The sequence below is a fragment of the Nuphar pumila genome, chromosome 2, assembly GCF_984573655.1.
Source record: "Nuphar pumila chromosome 2, dmNupPumi1.hap1.1, whole genome shotgun sequence".
Classification (NCBI taxonomy): Eukaryota; Viridiplantae; Streptophyta; class Magnoliopsida; order Nymphaeales; family Nymphaeaceae; genus Nuphar; species Nuphar pumila.
The window spans coordinates 98771456-98798944 of record NC_143250.1 but is presented as its reverse complement, the minus strand read 5'-3'; the positions used below and the strand labels follow the sequence as shown (position 1 = coordinate 98798944).

General features: G+C 36.1%; 1 protein-coding gene across 1 annotated transcript in view; it reads left to right on the top strand.

Annotated features, from left to right (window-relative positions):
• Nucleotides 1-1708: 1708 nt before the first annotated feature.
• The window catches only part of LOC149846352 (uncharacterized), a 68351-nt gene continuing 42570 nt past the window's right edge, over nt 1709-27489 (top strand). Inside the window, exons 1-8 of the mRNA XM_089996315.1 lie at nt 1709-1916; nt 6692-6867; nt 9021-9202; nt 9343-10017; nt 10341-10397; nt 12237-12561; nt 12726-12922; nt 13725-13801. Coding sequence (XP_089852441.1) covers nt 6693-6867; nt 9021-9202; nt 9343-10017; nt 10341-10397; nt 12237-12561; nt 12726-12922; nt 13725-13801 — 1688 coding nt within the window. The 5' untranslated portion in view covers nt 1709-1916; nt 6692. The remainder of the gene's footprint in view (nt 1917-6691; nt 6868-9020; nt 9203-9342; nt 10018-10340; nt 10398-12236; nt 12562-12725; nt 12923-13724; nt 13802-27489) is intronic.

Below are 27489 nucleotides of genomic sequence, written 5' to 3'. Positions count from 1 at the left end.
CTCACTTATGCATAAGTTTCTATGCAAGCCAAATATATTTTATAACTAGTGGATGATTGTTAGGAAAGTTTTAAAATTGGTGATTTCTTTCCACCAAAAGTGCTTTAAAAGGTTTAGTCCCATATCTAAGAGAAATCAGTTTTTCGAGTGGTTTAAATACAGGCTTTGTTCTCTATTCTTTACTTTGGTAAGCCTTGTGTCTTGGGGTGGCTTGCGGACATTGCTGCGCATCGTGCAACAACGGATGCGCCGTTCGCGCGCACGCACGCGCGCGTGTGTGCGCAAGGGCGCTTAAGGCGCAATGTGGCATTTTGATGGCGCACTTTGCACTTCGCACGCTCGCAGCGGTGCGAGGTGCTTATGAGGCGCAAATGTCCGTTTTGGATTTTCGGTTTTGAGAAATTTTGTCGGTTGAAAGGTTTTAATAGCATTTATATTGAGTTTATGGCGCTTTGTGACTGTTGGACGGTTTTGAAGGCCTTTGATTGACAGTCAAAGGTGGGTGACCGTTCAGGTACCTTTTTGTCCTATTTTCAAACCGTCAAATTTATGACCATTAATCTCATTTATCGCAAAACGTTTTGGCCTCTCTAAAAGTCTATAAATATTTTCTATTTTCATCTTTTAAAAACACAAGAATTTTCTGACTCTCCAATCTTCTTCTTCTTTCTTCTTGATTTGGCTTGCTGAGTAAAAGTGTAGTAGAGATCATCTGTCCTTGCGAAGCAGTGACTCTCTTGAGGTTCAAGCCTAGTTGTATCCTGGGAACTCAGTCGTAATAAAACCCTTTTTCGCATCTTCGGAATTCCCGGAGTGGGGCGATTGAAGTTTTAAAGATAGCGATCTTAAGAACGTGCCTCTAGGTTTGAAATCTCTTTTCTGAAATCCGTTTTTCACAAGATTGGAATAACAAAATGAACCATGAGTGTTACCATTAGGAAAGGTTTAAGGGGTAGGCCCCTGTTTTAAGAAATTTGTTTTTCATGTTTTCATTAATCTGGATAACCATGGGATTAACAAATTTTAGGTTTTTTTAAAATAATCTGATTTTTTAATATGTTATTTTGCCATCTAAACATTATAAAAAATATATCTGATTTTTTTCTAGTATCCCATTTATTTGGATAATTAGGACTAACCAAACAGCGCGGTATCTATTTTTTTTTTTACTTGAAAAAAAACCGCGTTTGAGACCGAAAATAAAATTACCGTTTCGGCAGAATAAAACTTGAAAGTTAGGACCTTTGCTCCGAAGCCCTACGCTGGGGTTCGGGTTAAGGAGAAGATATGACGCCTGTAAGATTCGAACCTCAGCCATCGAATTGACGGCCTTGACCAAACTCGCTACGCCAAAACCCCTTCCGTAGATTCCACTGCCCCGAAAATAGAATCAAACCCTTTCCCCCGAGAACCGTTTTCACGAAAAACCTACCTCTCCTGCGTGTAAAATGGCACGCTCGTCAAGGTTTTTTTCGTGAAAACTCACGTTTCCAGTGTCACTGTAGGTCCTGCGAAAACGCACGCCCGCGAAAAACAACTCACTTTCTGTGACACACAAACGCAGTCTCGAGTCTTTTTGAATCATCCAAAAAAGCAGGAAACCAAACCCCGAGACGACTCGCGGCTCTTCTGTCAATAGGCATTGCATTGCAACGCCTACTTAAACAGGCAAAGGCGTTTACTGCTCTCTCTCTCTCTCTCTCTCTCTCTTTTGGTTTCATGATCGCCTGGTGGAGGTGGGTGTTCTATATTTGGCTTCGTTTGCAATTTTTGGCGCACGACCTGAAGTCGTCGTTGTCTTGAACGTGAGTTTGGTGTGTGTTGTTGCGCTCTCCCTGCTCGTCTACGCACAACGCGACAATTCTCTCTCTCGCTCGTTCACTCGCTTCTCCTCTCCGTCTTTCGACGCGCGGCAGGTGGGTGCCCTCTGTTTGCTTGCTTCTTTTGATTCACGTCATGGAGTCATCTTGAACGTACATGTGTATATACGTGTCTGTGAGTCCCTCTGTTGGGTAGTTCATGTTTGTTGCTTGTGGAGGCTAGCAGGGCGTGGGTGGCTTTCGTTTTGTTTCTGCATTATGATCTTTGTCCTTCGTTGCGTTTTCTCTTTCTTCTTCCTCTTCTTGTTTATAAACAAATGCCTGGTTGGTTCTTTTTTTAATTCGGAATGTTTGTTTGCTCTCTCTCTCTCTCTCTTTTCTGTTCGGGTTTTTTTTTTGTCTTTTGTTTCCATTTGGCTCGGTCATTTGAAGGTGGGTACCGTATATCGAACATTTGGTGTCCCAAGAAACGGGGAAGAACGACTGAGACATTTAAAAAAATTGACGCAAGGATGGGATTTTATTGGGTTTTAAAAAAAATTGACGCACGGATGGGATTTTATTGGGTTTTAAACAAATTGACACACGGATGGGATTTTATTGGATTTTCAAGAAATTGACTCACGGATGGGATTTTATTGGGGTTTTCTTTTTTCTTGGATTGCCAAATAATTTGTTGATGAAGATAGATGGTGAGACAGAATTGAATTGCTTTCGGATTTCTTGTTATGTGTTCTTATTTTTTATGTGTAGCGTCTAGGGATGCTAAACGAACCGAGCAGCTCAGTGACTAGGTTCGGCTCGAACTCGTTCATGATCGGTTCGTATAGCTGGCGATTCAAGAAACTAGTAGCTCGTTTAACTTAAACAAGTCGAGCCCAACAGCTCGGGAGAGCTCGTATATATATATATATATATATATATATATATAAACTATTAAGTGTAATATATAAAATTATATATTTTAAGTGTGATATATAAAATATATATTCCATGTATAAATAACATGAAATGTTTTTACACGACACGAGCTCAATCCATTGGTAAACTAGCCGAGCTCGAACATGCCCTGTTCGGTTAGTTCACTTTCTTTTAAATGATTGATGGTATGGTTTTATTTTCAACCTGTTGCAAACGATTGGATTTATTTCTTTTAAATGATTGTTTAGTTGCTTTATTCTTCTTCTTCACTTTCTTTTCGTTTACAAATATAGAATGCTTGCTTTTCATTCTTGTTTCTGTGTGGTAGCTGTTACTGAAGGTTTATACCCTAGAACTGACGAACAACGCCTTAGGAATTTCAAGAAATCAACTCACGTATGGGATTTTATTGGGGCTACTGGACTACCCAATACCTGTTGATGGTGGTGGTGCCACAGGATTAAATTGAACAAGTTTTAGCTATCTTGTTATGGATTCTTGATGTGTAATATCCCTGGAACTTGATGGCAGGAATGAGGAAACGATGATAGTATGATTTTAATTTCCACCTGTAAATGGAGGGATTTCTTTAAATGATCAGTTAGTTTGATGTCCGTAGTTTATTAAACTAAATTGAGATAAGGAGCATGAGGTTTGAAATATCAGCAAGAAAATGCAAATATTGGTCCTAACTCCTAAACCATTTGTGGAAATAGGTTTTTTGTTTATTTATATTACTAGTTTTGGTCAAAATGTAGATGATCTCACAAGGGGATTATTCAATACTTTCTTGGTAAGAAAGGAGGAGGAAATTTCGTGTGTGAGAGACTGGAAGATACTATAAGATTGCTGGAGATAAAAATTTCGTGTGTGATAGACTGTCCATCTACTGATCTATGTGCTTGTAGATAAAAACCAATTACATGGTTGTTCATATGGCGGACCCCATTCCATGGCCCACCCACCCACCCACACACACACAATATGTTTCATTTATTTTGCACTCAACTTGTAATTGTAGTTCAAAATCAAGATCTTGTCCTCCATAGTTAAGCTGCCATCTTTATCTTTTTAAGCAGCAATCCTCCCATGAGAGGTCATGTCATCCTTATCACTATCTCCATAAATATTCACGTGTGGTGCTTCTCTTCACATTCAATTAATTTGCATATTAGTAGGATACTAGGATTGTCAAGATTCTGGTTTCCTTTGGACTACTGGCTGGCTACGAAGAAGCATTATCTCATTTGAGAAGGTAAATTTGATCAGCTTTTTTCTCCTCTAAATTGGTAATCAGCATCTGCTTTCTTCTTGATCAATGTGACTTGTGAGTTCTAACTCGACAATGGGTGTCTATCTTCAGAAAGTTCAATATCATGTTAAACAACTATTTCCCAACTTCAATTCAATGTCCCTATTGGACTTGAATTATTTGGGAATTGTAAGAAAAAAGGAGTGAAGTGCAATTCAGGAAGCTACCTTGCTTGTTCATCAATGGCCACAATCTTGTGGTTCTTAACTTCCACAATTTGATTGAATATATTTCTGCACCAGACATGTCAAATCATGTCATGAACTCAGTCCATATCTGTATGAATATACTCCCAAGGCCATGGAAAGCTTTCTGTAATCCATGGTTCCATTTGGAAGACTTATTTCTATGACCAAGACATGAACTTTTCATGTTTCCTCCTTGAAATGTTCATCAAAAGTTCCCTCGCTAATGATGAACGATTAGGCTTCTTAAGTCTTCATTCCTTTCCAAGATTCTAGGTATAAAATCTCTTAAAAAATTACAAATCCCACTCACATGCAAAGCATATCTTATTTTCTGCCCTTTCTATTAGTGGAGATCAAGACTGTAATTGTGAAAGATTATGGATAGCCAAAAGTTATGTTGTACACTTTTAAACTCCAAGCTTGTAACGCCCCGGATTTTTTGACCCTTTATAAAGGGGATTTATTTAATAATTGTTAGCCTTTGCATTGGAATTTATATTTTATATTGATGAATAAGGGTTCCTCGTTGAAATTGGATCCTAAAACATTCGAATATGGGTTTGGATCGGATCCGATTTGATACAAGGAAAAAACTGTAATTTTTGAGCAAGGGACATGACCAAAATTTTTAGAAAAGGTGAAGGACTATTTTGTCAAGGGACATGTTAAGGATTTACCTAAAAGTTCTTGGTTTTATTGGGAATGGAAGCTTGGTAAATAGGTTTATAAATAAGGACAGTTTTGGTATAGGAAGGTTAAGTTGGGAAATTAAACCAGCTACAAGGGGTATTTTGGCAGGGGAAGCTATCATTAAATCTAATAACTCAGCCCCCACCGATTGATTTGGGATTGCTTAATCTCATGTAATCATGAGATTTAAGGGGGCTTTGTTTAAACCTATTTCCCCCATATTTTCCCCATTTACGCATATTATCTCCCTCTCATCTCCTTCATCCGCACTACACTCTCTTGTTAAGATATACATACATGTACATATACATATACATATACATATACATATACATATACATATACATATACATATACATATACATATACATATACATATACATATACATATACACATACACATACACATACATATACATATACATATACATATACATATACGTATACGTATATGTATACGTATACGTATACATATATGTATATGTGTTTATTGTTAACCGAAATACCCCTAATGGGTATTTCGGTATTTTCTCTGTAACAGGCGTCAGCCTATTAGGGGCTGACATTTCTGTATTTTATTTCATGTATTTATTTTTTGTCTTTTTCCTTTTTCACCTTTTGTCTTTTTCAGATTTGATGGGACAACTCCATATAGCTGTTGGAGCTGCCCCAACAGCTATATTTATGACCGTTGGGTGCTGCCCCAACAGCCATATGGAGCTGCACCCTATTGGCTCCATTGTATTATATATTGGCCTCTTGTGGCCTTGTATTCCCAACTCATTCTTGAGTGCTTCTATGCAATAACAAGTTTGTAGAAGTATGTTCTTGGTTCATTAAAAAGTAGTTCATTCTCGGGGTGATTTATTTCAGTTTCCTCTGAAGTTATATCGTTATATTCTTAGATACTTCTTAATCCTATCAGACTGCGTTTGTTGAAGCTAAGCGAGATCATTCTTCAAAAGCTCAACTTGGCATGGCCTCGTCTGATATGAACCATAGCATCTGGTAACAACTCCCAAAATTGTCCAAAAACAAGAAATGGAGATTGATTGGGAAATGGTGGCTGCTATGATCTTGGTCAGTTATGTGGTTGGAAAGGAAAAACAGAACCTTCAAGGAAAAATCTTCACATCATGCAGCCCCTCATCACGTGGTTCAGAGGGATATTCTAGCTTGGGTTGCAACAAAATGGCTCAATTGTGACCTTCCATGGATTGTTTCAACTAGAATTGGTGTTTGGATCCCTTCTAATTGTTCTCTCATATTCTTATCCCTGACCACTCATTATGAACTATGACTCTGACCTTTTAATAATAAATCACTTTGATTGCTTCCCAAGAAAAATAAAGTGAACTGCTATGTAAGCCACCAAATTCTGAGGACATGTAGCAGCCAAGGGTGAGACTGAGAGTGGGGTAGCGGCATTAAACCATTACATAGCTTTGGAAATAAATCTTTGTTTCATTCTCTTTGAATGGGACATCAATTTATTCTCTGATAACCAGGAAAAGAAATTTAACTACTTGATTCTTTTTCATTCTTATTTTTTATTTGTATTGATGAAATTCCTCCATGGTAACCGTGGTATTGGTGTTAGAAAAGGATACTAGAAACTAAAGTAATCTGCTAATTTTCTTTATTCTGTCTGATACTATATTTTGTAACAAATTGGTATTGAATATCAAGTTTTTTTCGCCACTCTTTTCTTTTGATCATGAAAAGATATCCTTGTTGATATTTCTTCTCTTTGCTGAAAGAATGGGTGCTGGAAGAAAAACACAGACATTTCATGGTACAGATGATGCGACTTCCTACTCATCAAACAAGTTTTCTATGATACCTTCAAGAGGTCTTCCAAAGAAGGGTCTTGGAGGTGTTATTTTTGGGTGCACACAAGAAACAATGAATCAATGTCTGGAGAAGAAGCTTTTTGGTGGGTTATACATTTCTTTTGTGCATTATGCCCTTCTCTGCAACTGACTTTATCTCTCCTTAAAATCATGCCTCATTTTGTTATGTTTTTTTCCTGATCACTATCCATGATTGTCCCTGCACTTTGCTTTCCCTATTGATAATTTTGTTTCCTTGTAATCTTGCTGACAGATCTGTGACCCAAATTGTTGACAGGATTGTTAAGTCTAGGTTTAGCTTCATGTCCATGGCCTAAATGGATGGAAGTCCATGGTGTAAATGGACAGAAGCATGCATAAGAGAATTATTTATGGCTTGTTATCTTACAAGTCACAATAGAAACACATTGTGCATCTTTATACATTCAATTTGCATGTAGGCCAAGTAATTGCATGAGGTGCTTGGCAAAAGCCATTCACATTGGAGTCTTTTGTTGAGATAACATTTTAAAGAATTCTAAGGAATTGTATATTTGAGAAATATGCTATCCATCTTTTGATGATTATATATATATATATATATATATATATATATATATATATATATATATATATATATATATATATATATACAGAAGGGGGTAACATCAAACTCCCTTCCGTCGAACAAACCATCGAATGTGTGCTGTGCATTCATCTGGTGGATAACAGCATTTAGTGGCGGTTTCTGATCGCCTCTAAATGCCTGGGTGGAAAAAAGACATTTAGCGAAGGTCGTGACCACTGCTAAAGGTCTTATTTTTTTATAAACACGCACACCGCTGATCGTGCACGCGATCAGTGAGTCAGTGACGTGCACACGTCCGATGTAACAATGTACTCGTTGTGAGTTTGACGTTACACCCTACTCTCTCTCTCTCTCTCTATATATATATATATATATTATTTACCTCTTGCTTCTTCGGGGAGTCCCTAGGAAAACCACCTAATAATCCCATAATTTCATGGATTTCAGTTATTACATATAAAGTTTTTTCTCCCTCATATAAGAAGACAACAAACTTCTTTCTAATTTGTTGTCATTAATTGGAATTATATAGGAATAATAGTGAATAAGTATGAATAGAGCAAGAGAGTGGCTGAGAAACAATTGCACAAAACTAGAACTAGCTACTATACCTGTACTAGCCATCTTTTGATTTTGTTAATTTCATTAGTAAAAGATCCATGGATGAAGATATAAGAGTAATTCTAATCATAACTAGATCTTCGATTTTGTAAACGGGAAATTGAAGCGAACTATTAAACAATGACTTCGGTTTACTGGGCCCATCAGATAGATAGCATATAGTGTGTATATATATATATGTATGTATGTATTTATTAATTGTTGCTTGCACGGGATTTAAAGCATACATTTTTGTGTGTTGTTAACTTTGTCGATGTCCACAAGAAATTTTATTATATAATTTTTAAATCATGTCATGTTTTTGTATTAACTCTCAAGCAAAGAATTCTTTAATTTAATAGCAGTACTTTCTGTTTTTTGACTTGGTTGCTTTTGTTAGAATATCTGAATCAAGGGTTACATGTAAAAGTTTTTATTACCTTAAAACATATGTATATGTGAACAAAATTTGTACAGTGATGATATTGGGATGGGGTTTTCTTAGGATGAATTAGAAAAAGTGAATCATTTTCAGCTTTTAAAGAATTAGAAAAATAATGAAATTTGAAAGAAGAATGTAAACAGATGACATCTCCTTTAATAATGAGTTTCTTAAAAATATGATCATGTTAAATGAAAATGGGATAAGAAATTGGGTCTGCACATGCCATAGCATATGACAATGTTGAATTGATTTTTATTCTTGCCCAGCTTATCTCTTCTTTATGTGCTTAGTAGTATTCCTCTATTCTCCATTTGTAGGCTGTTTGTGGTTGTATTTTGATCTATTCAGTCTTCCTTTATTCCTCTTCTTCATAGTTGTAAGATTATATCTTACACTAGCGCTTGGGAATTTTGTTACGTGCAGTTGCTATGTGAATTAGTAATTGTGAATGGAAAAGTATGAAGTTTAAAGATCTGAACTAATTCCAATCTTGGTTATTTTTTTCAAGTTTTCAACTTTCATTTCAATTTGCACTAAACATTTAAATAGGATGTAACATTGGGATCTTTTACAATATTACCTGCACATTTTAAATAGGATGTAACAATTGGCTTTTTTTACAGGATTACCTGCAGGTCACATTTCATATGTAAAGATGGTTACAATCGGGATGCCTTTGTTCTTGTTCAACTATAGCTATAGAACTTTGCATGGGATATTTAGAGCTGCAAGTTGTGGGAAGATGAATATTGATCCTCATGGCTGGACAACAAACTCTTCACAAGGAACCAAATTCCCAGCTCAGGTACATTTGATATGCCATCACAAGGATCATGAATCATATGCCATCATGAGAATCATGAAAAATCCATGTCTTTGTGGTTTACCCTCTTTTTTGATGATTTTTTTGAATATTCAGTTCCTTTTGTGTTTGTCATTGTTAAGGTTCGAGTGATTGTGGAGCTTGAGTGCCATGCCATTTCTGAGAAGGAGTTCAAGCCTATTATCAATGGAAATTACTATTCTTCCTCTCATTTTTGGTTTGAATTGGACCATGCCCAGGTTGAGGGCCTAATTCAATTGTTTAAAGCATATGAGTACAGAATTAATCTTCCTAAAGTTATTGGTACGAACAAATCTCAATTGAATAGTAAGCCGAATGATATAATACTTGATGATCGTCCTGAAGGCTTAAAGGAGATATTGGAACCACCATTGGTTGAGATGGAAGGTAAGGGAATGTTAGATCTTAATGAATGGAGGGATGATGAAGGGTGCTGCTCAAGTAAACCCTCTGATACTTACGAAGGTGGTGATATGAGTTGGTGGAAAAATCTTGCTGAGGGAATCATTTCAGAGGGTAGCTCTGTAACTTTTAAAATGTATACAGAGGAACATGACCAAGCACCAGCTTTTACTTGTCCTTTGCAAGAAAAATCAAGTTACGAGCACAAATTGGTGAAAGACTTTGCAGAAACAGTCGATTCATGTGATGATGGCTTGGATGGTACTGACTCTGTTTATGAGAAGATCAAAGCTCTACAACATAATCAAGTTCCCGATGGGCCTTTAGTTTCAATGGAGAATCATCCGCCAGTACTTAACTTTGACATTCAACAGGTGCTCTGTGGTCAAGCCTACTGCATGTTATATCAATCTTGTTGTGATTATATTGTAGCTTTCTTTCTTTATTGTCTAATTAATTGTACCTACTGGATTTTTTTTCCATTATCTATTGCCTAGTTTACATGTTGATATATATATATATATATATATATATATATATAGGGTCACTAAAATATGTTAACTGGAAATATGTGAATCGGAATGTGAACTAGGCATTTCCAATGCTTTTGTATATTCTAGTTCCTTCAAATGCTTGTAGGCTTTCTGTTTTTGGATTTGATTTGATGCATTACATGTTCTTGCTTTAATATTTGCAGTTAAGTCGAAAGGTACTGGAGCAAGACCAGCGGATTAGAATGATGGAAGAGAAGCAGGTAAAAGTCTCTCACTATTTAATTTGGTTTCCTAATCTTTGTTATGATGCTGGAGACGTTTTGGTATGGTTATGATTTATGAACATTAATTTATGCTGAAATTTGCTAATCTTCTTGAAGTTACTTTTTTAATCTGGATGTTCTTTTACAAGTGTTAGCTGTTGTAAATATCAAGAGTTAAGATAATGAACTTTGAAATTCTTAAAGACATTATTTAGGATTTGCATTTCAAACATATCCAGTATCTCAGATTGTTTGTTAGGCATGCATATACATGACTGCTGAATGCACAGATAGTTTTACTTGAATTTGGTATATTTCAAAATTAAACGACATAAATAAGTTCAAATGGTGTTCCATTGTTAGATAATGAGTAATTTTCCATACCTCTCATCTTTATTATTAGAATCATTTGATCATGTTCTTTTGCATAGTTCCCTGTATTTTCAGTATCATTCTGAGCTCAAAATATGAGCTTATCAGATACAGCTAATACATTTTGATTGTCACATGTTAGCATAGTCCCCATATCATTGATATTTTGGAAATATCAGAATATTATAGGTATTTTTTAGGTAAGCCAATAATATCGGCAACATATCACAATATTTTTGAAATATCACCACAAGATGAATATTGCAACAATATTATTATAATATTTTCATGAGATTTTAAAAATGTTATCTTATTTTTACATATTTTAACTTTAAAATATAAAATATCTGATGCGGACCCATCCTGAAACCAACATTCTTCTTTTCTTTTGAGAGCGGGGGGGGGGAGGGGGGAGCATACATTTACTCTTCTTTCTTCTTCTCCTTGGAGCAGGCTCCGAGAGAGAGAAGGGAGTACAAAACCCCTTTTCCTCTTCTTTTAGTAAAGAAAGAGGGAAAGGGGTCCATACCCCTTTTCCTCTTCTCTTCTTTTAGTAAAGGAGGGAAAGGGGTCCATACCCCTTTTCCTCTACTCTTCTTTTAGTAAACAAGGAAAAGGAGGTGGTTTTGGTAGACCCTCTTCCTTCTTTTCCTTATCATTTTAATGACAGGTCCACCAGAGAGAGTTGGTGGGAAGGAAGAAAAGTCAAAAACACCCTTCCGAACCAGATTTACATACATACAAAAACTTTATTTATTATTTCATTATTTTTTATCAGTACTCCGAGATTTTCCTGAGTAAAACTAACTTTTGAAAAAAAAAACTCCGAGAAATTGTTGAGAATGATACTGGTGACTATGGTTCTTAGTGTAGCATAATACAAATTACTGCTGCTACTTAGCTTGATTATGGCATGATGCAGCCCTACCTGCTAACTAAACAGGCCTGGAAATTAGTTCTGGTTGGGGTGCATGTGTGTGCAAGCATGCGTTTGTGTGTATGCATGTGCATGTGCATATTGTGGGTGTCTGTTGCGCATGCTCTATTATAAATTTATTAATATTCCCATAAATGGTGATTGTTAATGCATAAAATTGTCTTGGCATTTCTAAATATTTTAAGCGTTAAAGATGACAAACTTGTCCTTACCTTGGGAATCATGCATAACCTGATGTGAGAAGCAAAGAGAAGAACACAGCCAAACATGACACCCTAGAGTCACTAGGGACTTTCCATGATATATATATATATATATATATATATATATATATATATATATATAAACTTCTTTATATGTTGATTTACAAGAATACCCTGATAGTTATATGAGATACAAACATACAAATGCATGACAATTATGCGTTCAATACAAACATATGATACAATTGACACAAGGAAATTTACATCTTTGGTTTTGAATAGTACTTTTTTCCCTCCATGATTAACATTGTCTATTGAACTCAGATTGAAACCGATATGATTATTGAGCAATTGAGAGAGCAAGTAAAGGGGTTATTGTCCAAGTTGGAGGTTTCAAGGTTAAATGTGGCTGGCCCATCAAACATCTCACACAAGGAGCAAAATGTGGATCTTAAGGAAACTATTTTTATAATTGGAGGAAATGATGGAAGAGGTTGGTTATCCAATTTTGAGGCATATTCACCATCTAAAGACACCTTATTGCCCCGTAAGCCAATGCTTTTACCTCGTTCATTTGCGGCTGTGGCATCCCTGAATAGTACCCTGTATGTAATAGGCGGCGGGAATGGAACATCATGGTTTGATACAGGTCTTATTCTTGATCTCTTTCACTGATGGCATTTCTTTTTTATTCCTTTCTTTTTTCTTTTTTTTTGACCAAGGGTTGGCAGTTTTGGTGGTTGGGGTAATCTAGAATTTATGTTGACCAGTGTTTGTAAACCTTTTGTATTGACGAGTTTTTCTTTTGTGAAGTTGAATGTTACAATCCAAGCTGCAACACATGGAGTGCTTGCCCACCCTTGTCATGTAAAAAAGGATGCTTAGCAGGAGCCCCTTTGAAAGACAAGATTTTTGTCTTGGGTGGCCGTGAAGCAGAAGCTTTATCTGCCATAGAGATGTATGATCCAAACTTGGGAAAATGGATTAATAATGGATCATTGCTTCGAGAGGTATATATTTAAGGTTTTTTTGGCCTTGATAATATTTTTGATAATTCACAATATTCTGATTGCCAAAGAATAAAAAATTGGTTAAGTCATCAGTCAAGTGTGGCAGTATATCCTTATGTCTGTTTGTTATTTGCTTCTTTCTTTTTAGTATCTTTAAGACTAGCCGTGCAAGATATACTGCTATAAATAGTGTTTATATGAGTAAAATCTCCCTGGAGCTATATATCACATTGGTATGGGTGGGGTGAGCTCAAAGTGGGGAGGAAAAAAGGATGATAGTAACTTGGGCCTAACTATCTGCCATTATACTTAAAATCTTTGTTACTTGGATAGTAACAAGGGTGTTGGTGTCATATATATATATATATATATAGATAGATAGATAGATAGATAGATAGATAGATAGATAGATAGAGAGAGAGAGAGAGAGAGAGAGAGAGAGAGGTGTTCTAATTTGTTCAAATTAGACAATTCTTGGATATCCATGGCCAAATGATTTTTTAACTTAAACATTAGATCTTTGACTCTTTGTAGATACACTTGTTTGTTCTGATGGTCCTTAGTTACAAACAGTGCTTGGCTTTTGATTCTTTTTGGAAGTTTAGCAAATTGTATAACTTTCTATAAGATCTTGATGTTGAATTTACTTCCTGGTGGTTAGCCTGCAGATACTTGTTCTCTTATTTACTCTTGCACTTGGGCCTGTAGGGCTATTTGAAATCATAGGATTCATGGTACATGTTTTAATAGCAACCAAACCTCCCAAACACTTGTATTTCACTATGATTGGTTTTCTTTTCAGAGATTTTCTCATTCAGCTGTAGATTCCAATGGTGCAATCTATGTTGTTGGTGGTCATGATGGAACGAATTACTTACAGTAAGTTGTACTTTGATGCACTGGATATTTTTTTCTGGTTCTATGGTTGAGCTAATTTCTTAGAGAAAAGCTCTGTTTGTTTTTTTAATTGCAATGTGGAAGTGACAACCCAGCTTATAGGTTTTGCATTTTCATCAAGGTACTATTGAAGCTGTTTTGTTGAGAGTCCCAGAGCTTTGTTGAGTAGGTTCTTGGCTTTAGGCTGCAACGTATCTGCATATCTACTGGACATGTTTTGACAATGCACTATTCTTTTTCAGCACCTGACATCTTGTTTATATGGATTTTCAATGTGAGGCGTGCATTTTCACTTTTATGTGTTTGAATTATGAGAGCAGAAATAAGATCTGAAAATGATACTACAGTATGCATAACAAGCATGTGAGCAGATGGATGCCGCAGTGGCTACTGATGTTCTATGCTTCCTCTGCACAGGAAAGTGCATCTTGAGCATAATGCTAATATATGGCAGGCTTTATCATTTAACCTGCAATATTAAGATTTAAACAATTTGTCATTCATTTTTGCTTCCTTATCACTCCTTACCTCAATGTGGTGGTAGTTTCCAAGTTATATGAGGATTCTGCCAGTGTTATAGCTTTTTTGTAATTAGAGTGGCACCTTATGGCTGTAAAGAAATGAGTTCCTCCAAAGATGTTCACCAAATCATCAAAGTGGACACTCAAAAGAGTTCCACCAAAACACCAAAATGAACACACAAAAGCCACAAATAGGCTCACACACCAAACCCACCAAAGGTGGCCAACATAATCATAAAAATTAATATTTTATTGAAGAAGAACCATGCAAGAAACTTTGAAAAAGAGGGGGTTTTCCCCATATATATACACAAAAATAGAGTCCCAAAAGAGTTGTTGGAGGTCCAACGACTCTTAGCTTTGACTAGTCAACAGGTGTTGACTAGTCCCAACTCAACCAAAAAAAAAGAACTAACCTAATCCTAATTACTAACCTAGTTACATGTATATATATAAATACATATATATACATATATGTATATTTTCATTTTTAACACCCCCTTAAACTTACGGTTGGACAACCGAAAGTTTGTCTAAGAGAAAGTGAAATCTAAGAGCAACAAGATGTTTGGTGAAGAAATCTGAAATCTGCCAATTGATATTTTTAAGTAACATAGGGAAGATCGATAGTGCTATTTAGATATTCTTCTCGTACATAGTAACAACCTATCTCAATGTGTTTGGTTCATTCGTGGAAGGTTCGATTGCTGGCAATATAAATGGAACTTTTGTTGTTACTGTATATTCACGATACTCATTTAATATGAACACCCTGTGAAAATCTCTATAAAAAGAGTATTTGTATACAAACACAATGCTAAAGACAAGAAGTGTGCACAAAGGCACAAGGAGAACTCTCACAAAGGCAGGGAAAAAATTTGAACTTCAATATATTGAATCCCAAATGAGCTTTACAAAAAACACAAAATCTAGAGGGTGATCACCCCTATATATACACTTTGGAGAAGTGGGGGGCTCCAACATATATGTTGTGGGCCCCTCCATGTACAACATTGAATAAAAACAAAAAAATAAAAAGACAAAATAAAATAAAAAAAGAAAGAAAATACAATCATATTCTCTATTGAGAATATGCGTAAAATGTGGGAAATGATCGAAATACCCTTATCGGATTTGGAATATATATATAGAACATTACATTTTAACACCCCCTCTCAAACTTAGGGTGACATAACCGAAAGTTTGCCAAGAAGGAAATTAAATCTTGGAGAGCACAACGCTTTGGTGAAGAAGTCTGTCAGTTGATATTCTGATGTTACATATGGGATGTCTATGGTTCTTCTAAAGTATTCTTCACGAACATAGTGACAGTCCATCTTAATATGCTTCGTGCGCTCATGAAATGTGTGTTTTTGACAATGTAAATTGCACTTTTATTAACACAATATAGTTTTGTGGGCCCTTGAACTTGAATATTCATATCTTTCAGCAAGTTGCGAATCCAAACAATCTCCATGGTAGTAGATGACATGGCTCTATATTCGGCTTCTGTGGATGAGAGTGAGACCTGTTGTTTCTTGCATCTCCAAGAAATTAAAGATTCTTCTAAAAAGATGTAAAAACCAGTGGTGGAGTGACGATTATTCAGGTCACCTCCCCAATCAAAGTCAGTATAAGCAATTAAATTCAATTCAGAAGAAGATAGAAATACCCCCTTATTTATTGTACCCTTTATGTATCTGATGATGCGGAGAATGACGCTCATATGAACTGTAGTAGGTGCATGTTGAAATTGACTAGCAACATGTACTGCATGAGAGATATCAGGCCTCGTAATGCTGAGATACGTTAAAGATCTAACCAGTTGCTTGTAAAGTGTGAGATCTTTTAGGAGAATCCCATCATCAATCTTCATCTTCGAACCTACTATTTTAGGAGTTTCACAGACCTTGTCATCTGTGATTCCTGATCTATCAAGAATATCACAAGCAAGTTTAGTTTGAGATAAAAAATAGCCTCTGTGAGAATAGGCAACCTCAATTCCCAAAAAATATGTCAGAAATCCTAAGTCTGACATTTCAAAATTTGAAGTCAAGATAGATTTAATGCTCTTGATTCCTTTGGTATCATCATCTGTTATTAACATATCATCAACATATAACAGTAATATAACAATTCCTGCATCAGTTTTCTTAATAAACAATACAGTATCAATATAGCATGAAGTGAAACGATTTTCTATCATTACATTGTTAAACCTATTATGCCAAGCTTTGGGAGTTTGTTTCAAGCCATAAAGAGCTTTATGAAGACGGATAACTTTATTTTTAGGGATTTTCATACCAAGTGAAGCATCCATATAGACTTCTTCATTAAGATCACCATTTAGAAAAGCATTTTTGACATCCATTTGGTAAATATTTCATTTTCTAATAGAAGCAATGATGATGAGACATCTGACAGTAACCATACGAGCTACTAGAGCAAATGTCTCTTCATAGTCAATCTCGTATTCTTGACTATACCCTTTAGCTACAAGACGAGCTTTATACCTCTCAAGAGATCCATCACTCTTGGTTTTGACTTTGAACACCCATCGACATCCTATAGTTTTTTTTTCCACTGGGAAGCGTTTGAAATTCCCAAGTGTTGGCTTTCTTAAGCGCTTTGAGTTCACTCTCCATGGCTTCTCTCCATTCGACACATCTTTTGGCCTCTTCAAAATTTTTTGGTTCAAAATGAGTGAAAGACACTTAAACAAGCCCGATATTTAGGAGAGAAAGAATTAAAAGATACGAATCTAGGAGGAGTTTTTCTAGTTCTTTCAGTTCTTCTAGGATTTGTATCATGTGTGGAGATAGATTCGCTAGGTTCACTATATTGTTCAATAGCACTTCTAAAGGTACTTCTATCTCTATGAGTATAGGTGATAGGGTCTCTAGTTATATTTTCTTCTTGAGAGGTAGGAGAATTAGAATTATTGTTTTCAACCAATTCTTTGTCACTATCATATGTTAATTCATCATCACTAGAGATATCATCTTTAGATAATAAATCAAATAGAAAGGAATAGTTGACATTTTCTATGTGATTCATTCTTTTCAAAACCACTATCATTTTTCAAAAAATGTTACATTCCTTGAGACATATAACTTATTATTCTTAGTATCATAACATCGAAATCCTTTTTGGGTTTCGAAATAGCCAAAAAAAGCACAAGGAATGGCTTTTGGTAAGAGTTTATCATTTTTATCCGTAAGGATGAAACACTTACAACAAAAAATTCTCAATCTATTATAATCCGGTTCTTTTCCATATAGTCTCAAAAGGAGAATTTTTTTCTAAATTTTTGGATGGAAGACGATTAATAAGATAAACGGATGCAAGAGCTGCCTCAACCCAAATTTTTTTTGGAATGCTTTGGGATATAAGAATAGTTTTAGTGGTTTCAATGATATGCTTATGCTTCCTTTCAGCCAACCCATTTTGTTTTGGGGTCTTAGGACACGATCTTTGATGGACAATACCATAGTCTTCAAGATATTTCTTAAATTTATTGGAGAGATATTCCCCTCCAGAATCAGTCATAAATATCTTTAAATTATTATTAAATTGATTCTTAATTATCATATGATATGATTTAAAACATGAAAAAACTTCATACTTATGTTTAAGGAAATATATCCAACAATATCGAGAAAAATCATCCACAAAAATCACATAATAGGCAAAGCCTCCCTTGGATATGACGGGTGCCAGTCCCCAAACATCTGAATGAATAATTTCAAAAGGTTTTGTGGTAAATATAGATCTTTGTTCAAAAGGCATACTTCTCATTTTTCCAAGAATGCAATCATTACAAGAGAGTATTTTTACAAAGATTTTTAACAAAATGCAAATAGGATAACTTGGTAATATTGGGATGACCAAGTCTTTTGTGCCACACATTTATGTCTTTATATTGGGTCACGCTACAAAAAGGAGTTTTAGGATTTTGAAGAGAGTCCACATAGTACAAGTCTCCCTTCCTAGAGCCTTCCCCAATCAACCTCCTGGACCAGTGATCCTGTATTAAACACTTATTTAGATGAGAATTGAATGTCACATCCAAGGTTTGAGAGTTTAGAAACGGAAAGTAAGTTCAAATTTAATTTTGCTATAAATCTAATTTTGGGTTTCAAAGTTTCCAATCTCCTTTATTTCAAGAAAAGTGCCATCCGCGGTTGAAACAAATGATGGTGACGAATTTTTAGAATATTCGGAGAGAGAAGAAATGTTTGGAGACATGAAATGAAGCACTCGAGTCTAAAAGCCAAGAAGTTTTACCTGGAGGGGAAGGGGTAGATATGGCGGCACCGAAAATGGCTCCCTTAAGAAAAGGTTGAAGAGCTTTCATAATTTGATTTAGAGAGAGAGCTTTATTTGTGGAAGTAGATGAAGTTTCTTCTTTTTGTGGTTGGGATGTAGTTGTCATAGTTACTAATTTCTTCCATTTGGGACAAACCGGTTTGATGTGTCCTGGTTCCTTGCAAAAGTGACACACAATTTTGCTATAGTCCCTTCTTCCACCTTGTCCACCATTGGATCCTTGATTTTGATTTTTAAAATGAGGAGGTTTATATGTCCTCAAGTTGTTCTAGGGCCTAGAAACGACATTCGCTCCATCACACTCTTCTTGATTTGTAGGCATTGCAAGAAGACTTGGATTTTGCTTGCTAATGCCCATACGAGTTTTCTCTCCATTTAATTTTGCAATAACGTCTTTAAAAGAGGGAGAGGTGAAGGACGATAGAAGATAAGATCTAATTTGCTCAAACTCGGTCCTTAGTCCATTCAAAAAATTAAAAAATCGATCTTCTTCTAATTGTTTATGACGAAGCTCTATGGCTTCTCCACTCCACTTTTGGTTCAAGCATAGCAAGCTCATCTCAAATGGAAGAGAGTTCGGCAAAATACTCCTTTATAGTTATTTTCCCTTGAAGAAGGGTTATCACCTTCTTTTGGAGGTAATACTTATGGGATAAGTCCCTAGAAGTGTACATCTTCTCAAGGTACTCTCATGCTTGAGATGCCTTTTTGAACTTTATAATATTGACGTTGATTCTTGTCTCAACGGAGGAGAAGATCCATGACAAGATCTTGAAGTTCTTCATTTCCCACTCATGTTTTTGCTATATTCCTCAAGAGCCTTAGTTCTTTCATCTCCCTCAAGAATTTTGATTTTCCCTCTTTCAACCAAAGTGATTTTAGGTTTCAGTTCCAGAATCGAGCCTTGAACGTAACCCCAAAGTCCTTTTTCTTTAATATGAGCTTCCATATTTCTTGCCCACATGTGATAATTGGAGCCATTAAGCTTAAAGCCAAGAGAGAAATGAGAGTCTTTTTCACCCATTAGAGAGATAAGATGAGAGAAAAGAATACGTACCACAATAAGATTTTAAATCTTATTGTAGTAATCTTCTTAAATTTTGGATAGAGAGGAGTCTTCATGCCAATCACCAAAAAGTTGAAATCACGCTTTTCAAGACACTCGATATGGTGAAGAACCGCAAGATTTTCTTTCTCCAAGCAACCTTGCTTTGATACCATGTGAAAATCTCTATAAAAAGAATATTTGTGTACAAACACAATGCTAGAGACAAGTGTGCACAAAGTCATATGAAAAACTCTCAAGTGCACAGGGGCATGGATACACATGCACAAAGGCATGGAAAAAATATGAACTTTAATATATTGAATCCCAAAGGGGCTTTACAAAAAACACACAAAAGCTAGAGGGGGATCACCCCTATATATACACTTTGGAAAAGTGGGCGGGCTCCAACATATACGTTGGAGTCCCTCCATCCCTCCAACGGTTATAAATATAACCGTTGGAGGGGGGCTCCAACGTATATGTTGTGGCCCCCCCATGTACAACATTGAATAAAAACAAAAAAAAACAAAAAAAAAGAAAGACTAAAAAGAAAATAAAAAAAGAAAGAAAATACAATCATATTCTCAAATGAGAATATGCGTAAAATGTGGGAAATGACCGAAATACCCTTATAGGATTTGGAATGTATATATATATATACTTAGATAGATACATATACATATATATACTATATATATGTATATGTATCTCTCTCTCTCTCTCTCTCTCTCTCTCTCTCTATATATATATATATATATATATATATATATATATATATATATATATATATATATAGAACATTACATTTTAATACGCCCATGTCAGCTAACAATCTTCTTAGTCACACCACCTCCATAGTGGTCGTAGTCATGGCTCGATATTCTGCTTCCGTCGAGGAGAGAGACCTTTTATTGCTTCTTACATCGCTACAAGATCAACGAGTCACCTAAGAAAATACAAACTTGTGGTTGAGTGTCGATTATTGGGATCACCTCCCCAGTCAGCATCAGTATAAACAGTTAAATCTAAAGATAAAGTAGCAGATAAGAAAAGGCCTCGATAAATGTAAGTCTTGATATATCTAATAATGCGTAAAGCCACTTTCATATAAACAGAGAGCATACTGAAACTGGCTAGCTGTGTGAAGTGCTTGTGCAATGTCAGGTCTCGTAATTAAAAGGTAAGATAGCACCCCGATAAACTGTCTGTATGGTATCGGGTTCTTAAGTGGTTCTCTATCGTCAATTCTCATTTTGATATTAACAACTTCGGGAATGTCAACCTTCTTATCATCCAAAATTCCAAACATGGCAACAATATCCAGAGCAAATTTAGATTGAGTCAATAGATACCCTCTAACAAAATAAACAACTTCAATACCAAGAAAATATTTTAAAAAACCCAAATCAGTCTTTTCAAAATGTGTTTTGAGAAGTTTCTTAATGTGACCAACTCCCTGTTTGTCCCCTCCAGTGATAATCATGTCTTTCACGTAGAGGAGAATAATAATTCCTGCATAAGAAATCTTAATAAACAAAGTTGTGTCAGTCAGGCAAGATTGAAATTCAACATCAAGCATAACTTGACTAAATCGGTCATACCAAGCCTTTGGGTCTTGCTTAAGACCATATAAGGCTTTATCTAAGTGAAGAGCTTTTCCTTTAGGAATAGTTATCCCAAGTGGTGCTTCCATATAAACTTTTTCAACCAAATTACCATTAAGAAATGTATTTTTAACATTCATAGGGCTACTAAGGTCCTAGCTATAGTCAGCCTAGCAACTGAGGCAAATGTCTCTTTATGATATATTCCATATTGTTTGGAATATCCCTTGACAACTAATCTGACTTTGTACCTTTTAAGAGTTTCACTGTTGTTTTTTACCTTATAGACCCATCCACAACCTATAGGTTTCTTTCCTGAGAGAATATCTTGAATAGTATTTGTTTTTTCTAAAGCATTTAATTCTACTTTCATTGCTTCTACCCATTTAGAATGTTCTTTTGCCTGAGCATAGGTTGAGGGTTTTATGTAGGAATGTATTAATGCAATGTTGGCTTGGTGCTTCGGTAAAAATGAATCATAAGACACAAATTTCTTAGGAGGTTTTAATACTCTAGATGACCTTCTGGTTTGTATTTTTTATATGGTTTTCATTATCAGTATAATTTTCATAGACATATGGATGCTCAGAATTGCTATGCGTAGAATATTGGATACAACTTTGATCCTTATGAAGTTGCTCTTCTCTTCTCTAATCTCATTATCACGAGATGGTTCTTTACTTACTATATCATTTTTAACTTCCTGATCTTCATCAAGATCAACATCATAATTGTCATACTTTGGAATTAGATTCAATAAGAAAGAATACACAATTATTTTCTTAGATTTTTTAATTTTAAAAAATATGTTTTTCTAAGAAAGACGTGTTTCTTGAAACATATAACTTTTTATTTCTGAAATCAAAGTAACTGTAGCCTTTTTTGTTATTCGCATATCCCAAAAAGACATGGAATAGCACGAGGGAAAAGTTTTATCATTTTTATCAGTAAAACTAAAACATTTACACCCAAAGACTCTTAATCTAGAATGATCAGGAATTAGTTTAATTTTTTTTTCAATTGGTGATACATTTTTTAAAGAGGCGGATGACATTTTGTTAATGAGATAAACTACAGTTAACGTGGCTTCGGCCCAAAAATCTTTAGGTACATGGTTCTCAATAAGCAAAGTTCTTGTGGTTTCTATGATATGTCTATGTTTTCTTTCAGCTAAACCATTTTGTTGTAAAGTGTAAGGACAAGATTTTTGATGTGTGATACAGTTTAAATCTGTGGAGACTCGAATGAGGTGCACCAAAACTGAGGCAGAAGAAGAGAGAGAGAGAGAGAGAGAGAGAGAGAGAGGTCGGCTGAGAGCGAAATCGTTACTCTCTTACTTAGGGCTAATCTCCTCTAAGTTAAATAGAGAGAAGCCAATAACAAAAATTACATACAAGTCCCTCCTTAATTATGAAATATCAAATAACCTACTTTTTAAGAAAGCTTAAGCTTAAAACCTCAATAGGACAATTAGTCTCAACACTCCCCCTCAAGCTGGAGCATAGATATCACTCATGCTCAGCTTGTCACAACATTTTGAGAAATTTGGTCTAGCAAGAGGCTTTGTAAACATATCTGCAACTTGGTCCTCCGACTTTAGATATTTGGTAGCGATATGACCAACTTGAACCATATCTCTTACGTAGTGGCAATCAACCTCAATATGTTTTGTCCTCTTATGAAAGACAGGATTGTTCGCTATATATGTGGTTGCCTTGTTATCACACATCATTATCATGGGAGAGAAAATCTTCACCTGAAGATCATTTAGTAAAGTACGAACCCACATTAATTCAGCAACTGTTTGGGCCATAGCCCTATATTCTAATTCTACACTCGACCTAGCAACCACATTTTGCTTCTTACTTCTCCATGAAATCAGGTTATCTCCCATAAACACACAGAATCCGGTGGTAGATTTTCTATCCACTACAGATCCTGCATAGTCAGCATCAGAGTAAGCCACTATTTTCAGGGTTCCACCTTTCTTGAATAATAACCCTTTTCCAGGAGAAGATTTTAAGTACCTGAGAATCATTATTGCTGCATTCCAGTGTACGTCAGTTGGTTTGTCCATAAATTGGCTAACTTTGCTTACTGCTAAAGCAATATCTGGTCTGGTCACAGTTACATATAGTAGCTTCCCTACCAGTGAGCGATAGCTTTTGCTATCAACAAGTTTCGACCCTTCTTCAAACAACTAAACTTTATAGTCCATGGGAATATTAGTTGGTTTCACTCCCAACATTCCAGTTTCTTTTAATAGGTCAAGAACATACTTCCGTTGAGACAAAACCATCCCTTCACGGCTCCTGACAACTTCTATACCCAAAAAATATCTAAGTGAACCAAGGTTTTTTGTAACAAAATGTTTTTGAAGATGAGCCTTTGTAGCTTTAATATCTTTCATATCATCTCCTGTAAGAATGATGTCATCCACATATACCATCATAACAACTATACTTGAGTTAGTTTTCTTAATAAATAATGTATGGTCTGTCGCCGACCTATTAAAGCCAAAACTTGACATCACTTCAAACAACTTTTGAAACCATGCACGCGGACTTTGTTTCAAACCATATATCGTCTTTCTTAATCTACACACCTTCTGACACTCCCCCTCAACCTTGAATTCAGGAGGTTGTTGCATGTATACTGTCTCAGACAGATCCCCATATAGAAATGCATTTTTCACATCTAATTGACACAAACTCCATCAATGGTGAACAACTACTGAGAGAACAAGACGAATGGTACCCATCCGTGCAATAGGAGAAAAAGTTTCAAAGAAATCAATACCATAAGTCTGAGTATACCCTTTTGCTACTAATCTGGCCTTGTACCTTTCAATAGAACCATCTGATTTGTATTTTATTGTATATACCCATTTGCATCCAACAATGTCAGCATCTACTGGGCAATCAACTAGATCCCATGTATGTTGAGACAATAAGACATCCATTTCTTCTTGCATAGGCAGCTTTCACCTGTTATCGAGCTCTGCCTGTTGATAGTTCAGAGGAATAGTTTCAGCAGATAAGGCTGAAATAAAAGCTTTCATCTAATTTCAAATTCTGGTATCAGACACAAAATGAGATATGGGATATAAGGTACATTGTCGTGTCCCCTTTCGTAGAGCGATTGGCCTGTTATCATCATCATGAAGATCACTGTTGTCAGTAGTACTTACCTCAGGAGAAGAAGATGAAGGCATTGGAGGGGGTGGATCTCTACGCACATATACCAATGGAGGATTATGAAATTGTGAATATGATAAAGTTTGATTCGGTAATGGGGGCATAGATTCCAAAGGAAAAGGAGGTACAGGAAGTGGAAAAAACTCGGTTGGATCAACTTGCATCTGAGTACCGGTACTAGAGTAATATGGAATGGATTCCAAGAAAGATACATCCGCATTGACATACTCTCGCCGAGAAATTGGATCATAACATCGATATCCCTTTTGATTTTTTTGATAAACCTATAAACATGCATTTTGTAGCTTAAGCAGCTAATTTATCACAGTCAGGTCCAAGTTTGTGCACAAAACAAACGCATCCAAATATTTTAGGTGAGAAAGAGAAGAGGGGCATTTGGATTTAGGATATGTAGTGGAATTTGATCTCCCACTGAAGATGAAGGCATGTGGTTGATCAAATAACAAGCAGTGATAACCGCATCAACCCAATATAACGCAGGAACATTTGATTGAATCATAAGGGTACGTGCGACATCAAGAAGGTGCCTATGTTTTCGCTCAGCCACACTATTTTGTTGAGAGGAATATGCACAAGTAGTTTGGGGTAGAATGCCATGGTCTTGAAAAAATTGCAACAAGGCTTTTGTTTTGAACTCGAGCATTATCAGTGCGAACAATCTTGACAACAGATTCAAACTGAGTTTTTATTTCAAGAATTAAGGATTTGATAATACTTGGAACTTCAGATCTTTCTTTTATTAAAAACACCCATGAAAACTTCGAGAAATGATCAACAATAACAAGATAATAACGACACTGAGTCCGGGTAGGAATCTTACTAGGACCCCATACATCTGCATGAAGTTCAAAAACCTTATGACTAGACTGACTCTGACTAGAAGGGAACGAACTACGATGATGCTTGCCCAACTGACATGCTTCACACTGAAATGATGTAGTAGAAGGAATTTGAGGAAAGTCATAACGAAGCTTTGACAATGAAGGATAACCAAGACGACGATGCCACTGAACAGGGTTGGATGAATGTTCTACTGTAGCATAAACATTGCTCACTGGATGATGTAGGTAGTAGACTCCATTTTCTTCATAGCCTCCACCAATCTTCTTCCCCGTCAGCAAATCTTGAAAATGACAACCCATCGGGTCAAATATCACTCTACAGTTTAGTTCTTTGGTAAGACAACTAACAGAGGAAATGAGGGAGCATGAAGAACATTTTTCAACTACAAAGAGGAGGATATAGAAAAATTTCCCTGACCAACAATTGGTGAGGAACTCCCATCTGCTAATGAGACTCCTCGATGAACAATAATATCCTTTAGATCTGAAAAAAAAGCGAATTCCCACACAAATGTCTGGATGCACCAGAGTCAATAATCCACTTACTATCATTCAGATGAAGATGATTCTCTGTTGAGTAGGCCACACCAGCTACAGGAGAAGAGGAGCTTGAAGGACGAAAAGCTATCAGCTCATCATATTCTGATCGACTAAGGGTGATACAATCACTTGCAGAAGTATTGTCATTTTCATTTGCTACCTCTAGTGTAGTAACATTAGCTTTTGGAACATTATGCCTTGATGAAGAAGGGATTGGCCGGCCATGCTTATCCCAGCAACGATCTTCTAAATGTCCAGATTTTCCGCAGAAGGTACATTGAAGTTTGCCTCTGCCTCCAATACCTCTTCCACAACCTCGTCCTCTAATATTCTGAATATTTCCACGTCCATAACTAGATGAGACAGCTAGAGCAGATGACTGAGACACAGTGTGAGATTGTGGAAGAGAAATCACAAGTCTACTCAGACGATTGTATGCATCAGCAAGAGTAGGTACATCGGATCCAGTCAACATTTGTACTTTTGTAACAGAGAATTCTGAAGATAAACCTGTGAGAAACCGAGCTACCATAGTCTGTTCTTGATGATCCTTTTGCTGCGAACATCACAGAGACCTGTGGGCATTGAGTCTTTCAACTGCTGCTTTGACGGAAGCATAATACTAAGCCAAGGTCTGATCTCTTTGCTGCAAATTATATATCTCCTGTTCGACTTGTAGGATACGACTCACATTAGTTTCTTGAGAGTACGTATCTCGAAGATTGTCCCACATCTGTTTTGCTGTATTATAGTAAATTAGACCATCTGCAATATGAGGTTCGACACTATTCATGATCCATGACATAACGATGTCATTATCCTCGTCCCAAGTAATGTATTTTCCCACCTTTTCATTCGGTTCAGTTTCCAACAAAATATGTTTTCTACGATGTCCAGATATCGACATCATAAAAGTTCTGGACCACCTGGCATAGTTTGTTTCATTCAATCTCACAGAAGAACCATACGAGAAGGGATTTGCAAAAGCCTTATACTCCCCAATAACCTCATTTTTGGAATCAAATTTTGAAGCTTCACCCATACTGAATAGTACTAACAGGATATGAGAGATATTTGATGCTAATACAACTGCAAAAAAAATATCAGATTCACTCTCTTGAACAACGTGTTTTATGATCACACGTCAGCCAAGTCCACGACTACACAAGGCTGCCACACCAGAAATAAATTCACGACAGCTGACACAGAAAACGTGTTTCACGATCACGCGTCAGCCAATTCTACGACCACATCTGACTATTCAACCCACATCAGAAACAATGGGAAATTCAGATCAGGAACATAGATATGAGAAAGCCAGAACAACGTCAAACACGACATCTTGTTCATGGTCTGATTTTAGCAACTACAATCGACACATAAATCCCACGACAGCTCAAAAAAAAACTACTTCCACGAAACAGAAATCACACCTGCTGCTTCCACGACACAGAAATCACAAAAAAAAAACTTATCAACATGCTGCTTCCACGACACAGATAAAAATATTATCAACAACTGCTCCCACGAAATGTGTTTTACGGCAAGACAACAAAGGAACGCAACTC